This window comes from Anabrus simplex, chromosome 6, assembly GCF_040414725.1.
Source record: "Anabrus simplex isolate iqAnaSimp1 chromosome 6, ASM4041472v1, whole genome shotgun sequence".
Taxonomy (NCBI): Eukaryota; Metazoa; Arthropoda; class Insecta; order Orthoptera; family Tettigoniidae; genus Anabrus; species Anabrus simplex.
The window spans coordinates 336,653,821-336,660,238 of NC_090270.1; the positions used below are offsets into that span (position 1 = coordinate 336,653,821).

General features: G+C 37.4%; 1 protein-coding gene across 1 annotated transcript; it reads left to right on the plus strand.

Annotated features, from left to right (window-relative positions):
- The first annotated feature begins 2,665 nt into the window (after positions 1 to 2,665).
- mr (anaphase promoting complex subunit morula) lies at positions 2,666 to 5,464 on the plus strand. The gene has a single exon (XM_067148881.2). It carries the CDS (start codon positions 2,934 to 2,936, stop codon positions 5,277 to 5,279), a length of 2,346 nt encoding a protein of 781 aa, XP_067004982.2. The 5' UTR covers positions 2,666 to 2,933; the 3' UTR covers positions 5,280 to 5,464.
- The last annotated feature ends 954 nt before the right edge of the window (positions 5,465 to 6,418 follow it).

Below are 6,418 nucleotides of genomic sequence, written 5' to 3' on the forward strand. Positions count from 1 at the left end.
ACCTATAGCATCCCCTTTGTCCCACAACACTTATATTTAGGCATATATATCGACCAAAGACTTACATGGCAACCCCAAATACAGTATTTAATTCGGAAATCTGAGCGTTATATTACTATCTTGCGAACGGTAACGAAACGTGCATGGGGTGCTGACCCCTTGTCAGCATTACAACTATATCGTGTAACCATTCGGTACATACTTGATTATAGCGCCCATATTATTGATTTATCCGCTAAACACAGTTTACTAGCTTTGGATCGTATTCAATTTTCAGCACTACGTATCAGTGTGGGAGCCCTCCGAACAACACCAACTAACGCTTTACTAGTAGAAACTACAGAAGAACCACTGCATATTCGCAGGATAAAAATTTAAAAAAAAATCCTACTTAAACATATTAGCAGATCGAACTCCCTTATCGTACCTAAATTAAAATTAGTATATGAATATTATCAACAGCGTCCTCCACCTCATTAACAGTACCCCGCCATATATATGGCGTATGCTGAACTCCACTATCTTACTGAAACTATACTTCGCACACCACGTGTAAATTTGTATTCATATGACTATGATATTCAAACATTCCGTCCTTCTATTATCATTGCCCCTTGTGATTCATTAAAACAATCAATGTATTCACCTCATCCCAAATTATACGCTCTTAAGAAATTTAAAAGTTCAATAACCTCACCAGATTATCACCTTTTTACTGATGGGTCAAAATCGACTACTGGAGTCGGAGCAGCATTTTATGATCCACAAACACAAACTATCTTTAAATATCCGTTGCCTAATAATTTAACTATCTTTACAGCAGAATTATATGCCATATATCAAGCTCTCTTATATGTCCAACAGTTGCAATCCAAAAAAATAAATTCTCAAAGTGTATTACAAGCTCTCCAATCCTTCGCCCATAGTCAAAATACATATGTCTACGAAGTTAAACACCTTATTTTACAAGTCGAAACATCCGGTTTTGTTATAACGTTAATATGGATTAAAGGGCATAACCGACACGCAGGCAACGATATGGCCGATATAGCAGCAAAAGAAGCCAGTGCAGATACCGCAAACTTATTACAAATCAAAATTCCAATTTCTGACTTCTTTCCATATATCAAAAATGAAGCTAAACACACATGGTGCACAAAATGGCGTTTTTCAGCTAGTACGAAAGGCCATTATTACTATCAAATTCAACCGAATATTCCCACACTTCCGTGGTTTGCAAATGGTACGTATACACGACGTCACATTACTAACATCATCAGACTACGTTTTAATCATGCCTTAACCCCGGTATATTTATCTCGATTTCAAATTACGAACGATCCCAACTTGTTCCTGCGGAGAACCTCAGGGCGATAGTGACCATTTGTTTTTTCATTGCCCCCAATATGCACGCCAACAGGCCATTTTAATGCAGAAATTAATTAATGTCCACGTACCTTTCCCTACACGACTTTCAGCTTTGTTGTATCAACCTTCGCCTAAGATCATTGCTATCTTAAACGAATACCTTGATAACACTCACATCAAATTGTAATTACGATGTAGATTTTCAGTTGTTTTTCCCGACGTGTTGGTGAAGTGGCATTTCTATATGTTTCCGGGTGAGTGGATCTCGCATCAAGAGTTTTATTACTCTCCCATCTTGTACTGTGCAACACGTTTCTATTGCTCAAGATTAATAGGTTATCTGTGTATTCGACCAGTGCAGATAGTTTAATACTTTTATGACCCTACATATACACGATATCATAGTGCTTATTTCAGTTTATCTATCTAAGTGTAATCGTGCTAAAACTGGTTATTAATGATGTAAACGTGTGCTTTTGTGATACAAGTGAAATATTTCATTGGGCTCGTGACTGGGAAAGAATATATTGGTTCCCAAATAAATATCCACAAGACAAGACAAAAAGTGCGCATACTATAGATATATCGCCAAAGTTAGTGTGATATACCTTTTCACTGATGTTCATAACAACACAATATCGCCCCTCTTCCTATTTTGTTTACGATTTCACCGACACTTTCCCCTCCCTACATCCCCCATATACTTTGCTCAGATCTTTCCTTCCATCCGTCCAAAGTCCTACACTCTCACATATATCCACCCCTCCGTCGTTCCCCTGCCCTCTCCTGCTTGTCCCTTATATGTTGGCCCGGTGTGTATGTTTTGTAGAAGTCGCTGAGACGGCCACTCTAGCGTGAAGATTAGTATACCTTGTGTCCCTGTGCTTTTCCTATATCTCCTAGTCTTGTATACGTAATTCCTCCCTTTTAATTGTCTAGGTGATACGTCTTTTCTTGATCTACTTTCAGTGCTTTGAAACCATTTGTGAGTCTGCTGCATGGTCTACTTCCCTCAATCTTCAAGTACTTGTACTCCGAAAACATTGTCAACTGCATTGGTGTACTACTTTATTGAAATTGTGTGCGTGTGTAGATCTAGTACAAATATCATACGGTATAGTGTCTGGGTGAAATAACGAGCCCAAATAAACTTCACGAACAGAACAGAACAGTGTGATATAACCAATATTGGTGAACCTGGCAGGTTCCTTTCTTCTCCAGTTTTGAAAAATGACGATCGGTATAAAATTGAAAACTTCGGCATTCGCAATTGGTGCTTTAATGTGCGTGCTTTTGAACTGGTATAATTCTAATTATATGGTTTCGTTCTGCTTCTCAATACGTTATTGTTTTATTTGAACTCACTACGATAATTAAACTAGTGTGTATTACAGGTTACTCGTGACATTTTGATGGATTCCAGTTCTTGTGCATTCGCGCTACCAAGCTAAATAATGTATGGTAAATAATATAGAGATGTTACGATATAGGTTATGGTTATATCATGAAACTGTCACGGCTTTAAAGTTTTCGTGGAGCAGGTATAATACTTTTTACTCATTACAATGGAGGTGTCATCTTCTTTAGGACTCCCTTCAAATGACATGTGGTTGAAGATTGTATCCGTGTTCCCAGTTCTTGAAGATAACTGCATTCACGAAAATATACGTGAAAACGAGGTTAATAAAATCCTACAGTTAGTGTGTGAGCAAGATCTTGCTATAGTGATCGAGGATTACGTTGTGGATAGTATTCAACAACTGATTTACACTAAAATTGTGCCAGAATTTTGGAGTAAATTCGCTGGCCGCGAGAACGAATTCGATGGGTTTGAACGATTTAAAGATGCAGTGAAAACTATGTGTAAACGGTTATCTGAATTTAGTATTGTATTTGATAGATTAGAAAAATTACGTCAGTATGGTGACATTCATAGGAATGTGTTTGGAAAAGAAACTTTGAATGGTGTGTTGAAAGTTCTTGTTAGATCATCTCTTCATTCTCAACTTCCTCTGCATCATCCACAGATAATAGAAGATTTTTATAAGGTTTCGTTCAAGGTTTTCTGTAATCGAGACAAGTCTGATGATGATCCTGATGAATCTGCTGAAGATATTGTTCAGTGTGGAGGTTGTGGTCACGAAGTTGAACAATGTCGGTGCCAATCCATTATAGATGAATTTCATGCTACTAATAAGAAACTCCTTGAGATGGGACTTTTGGAACGACTGGCAGGGGAAGTTATTTCATCGCTACTTCACCATAAAATTGAAAGCTATGTTGAAGACTCGTGCAAAGGAAGTTTCGATACATCACATATCGGTTCTCTTGAGTCATGGCTTGAAACTGTTGTTATGAAATGGCTAACACGTGTGTATAAGAGTGGTTCTGTTGATAATTCTAATGAAGCTCATGTCCGAAAGTTTACATATAAACTTTATCACTTTTTATACGAAACATACACTCGAACAAGAATTGAACAGCTTTTTAATATCATTATAGAGTATCCTGATTCACAGCCTGCAGTAGAAGATCTTCGGATTTGTCTCCAGAAAACAGATCTTCGTTCATATCTTGCGCAGAAATTACAACGGGCACTGGAGACCAGACTGCTTCATCCTGGAGTGAACACACCAGACATTTTAACAGCATACGTAGCAGCAATTCGTGCTCTGAAGCAGTTGGACCCTACAGGAGTTCTCTTAGAGACAGTTACACAGCCGGTGAGATTATATTTGCGTTGTCGTGATGACACTGTGCGATGTGTAGTGAGCAGTTTAACTGAGGAAGGTCCTAGTGAATTAGCTGATGAACTTGTTCGAGGAGAAGTGCTACAGTTGGATGAGGGGGCACAGTCTGATGAAGATTCAGAAAACTGGGAGACTTGGAACCCTGATCCTGTAGATGCTGACCCATCAAAGTCTTCAAAAAGTAGAAGAACATCTGATATAATATCGATGCTAGTTAATGTGTATGGGAGTAAAGAACTATTTGTTAATGAATATCGTACTCTGTTGGCTGATCGACTCCTCTCACAATTCAGTTACAACACAGAGAAAGAAATCCGTTATCTAGAACTTCTGAAACTCAGATTTGGGGAATCTCAACTACATTATTGTGAAGTTATGTTGAAAGATATTTACGACTCTAAGAGAATAAATGCTCATCTGCATTCAGACACTAATTCAGATTTTGGAAAACAGAAGTTTCCTTGTACAGCAATGATTCTTTCTGCACAGTTTTGGCCTCCATTCAAGGAGGAGACTTTAGAATTGCCTACGTTTGTTAAAGAACATTTGGAAACGTATACAAAAGCATTTGAAACTCTGAAAGGTAATAGGACTTTATGCTGGAAGCCACATTTAGGTTCAGTGTTCCTTGACATTCAATTAAAAGATAGGACTATTAGTTTTACAGTTTCTCCTACACATGCTACCATTATCTGGCATTTTCAAACTAAAAATCAGTGGACTGTTGAAGAACTTAGTCAAATAATGCATGTTCCGTCTACAGTGCTTAGGAGAAAAATTGCGTACTGGCAATCTCAAGGCTTGTTACGAGAAGTATCTACCGATACCTTTCTTTTGGTGGAGGAGAATCCTACCCGATCAAAATGTCCTGTGCCTGCTGAGATGGTATGTGAGGATGAAGAGTCTGAGAGTGCCATGGCTTCTGCACATGACCAGCGTGAGGAGGAGCTCCAAGTGTTTTGGTCATATATTGTTGGAATGCTCACTAATCTTGATTCCATGCCTCTGGAACGAATACACCAAATGCTAAAAATGTTTGCTTCTCAAGGTCCAACAGCTGTGGAATGTAGTTTGCAGGAATTGAGACACTTTTTAGACAGAAAAGTGCGGGAACATAAACTGCTCTTTAGTGGGGGCTTTTATAGACTTCCAAAACCATAATGTGAACTCATTGATGTTTATGCTGCAAAGTGGTTGTTTAAAAATTTACTAAACCACACCTGATATGACTACTGTAATTTTGGTTGTTTGATTGCAGGGTTTCATGTCTAGCACCATAGTCTTGAGAATAGCCATTCATGTTATCGGGCAATGTTGCACTTTTCATCTAGAATTTGTATCTGTTTCCCTAGCAAGAGTATTGTCCCCCGCATTGAACCAATACAGTTAAGCTAAATTTTATCAATCTTACCTCGTATGACATTTAGATACTTATAGTTATGAATTTCATTGGTTCCGTATTGAAGTGGGATTACAACAAAATTAAATTCTTTTCAAGGTCCACCTATTCAATACAATACAATGACGTTTTATTGTGATTTAATCACATGTCAAATAGTCAAATGGTACCAGTTTCGGCATCTATGTGCCATCATCAGCCTTGGGTACAAATTAAAACAAGATATACATTCCTAAAACATCTAAAACACATTTTAACACATTATAAAATAACATACAATTAATGTGCATTAATTAACATTAATTGTATGTTATTTTATAATGTGTTAAAATGTGTTTTAGATGTTTTAGGAATGTATATCTTGTTTTAATTTGTACCCAAGGCTGATGATGGCACATAGATGCCGAAACTGGTACCATTTGACTATTTGACATGTGATTAAATCACAATAAAACGTCATTGTATTGTATTGAATAGGTGGACCTTGAAAAGAATTTAATTTTGTTGACATTTAGATGTTCATTGTCAGTGCTTTTAACAGCTCACTTGTCCTAATAAGTATGTTTATTTTTATAATAAATTATCACAAAAATAGCAACATTTTCCACAGTAGCTGGCTGATCGAACACCGCTATTGGCTAGAAATTCATTGTGACATCACCCCCAGATATGACTGCTGTAGTTTTGGTTGGTTGATACCAGAGTTCTTGTCTAGCACCATAGGGAAGTTGCAGTACTGAAGTTCTGCTGTTTCTTTATACTTCTTATTGCGGATAAGGTTCGGCAAAATGTTAGGTTTGTAGAGAGTTTTCGTAGAAGTAGTGGAATTTTTTCAAATGGTCTGGGACATGAAAGTGGTATAAATGAAGGATGAATACTTAAGAATTATACCTGACTGGAG

Coding starts and splice junctions, on each gene's coding strand:
- mr (XM_067148881.2), top strand. CDS start 2,934: ATGGAGGTGTCATCTTCTTTAGGACTCCCTTCAAATGACATGTGGTTG.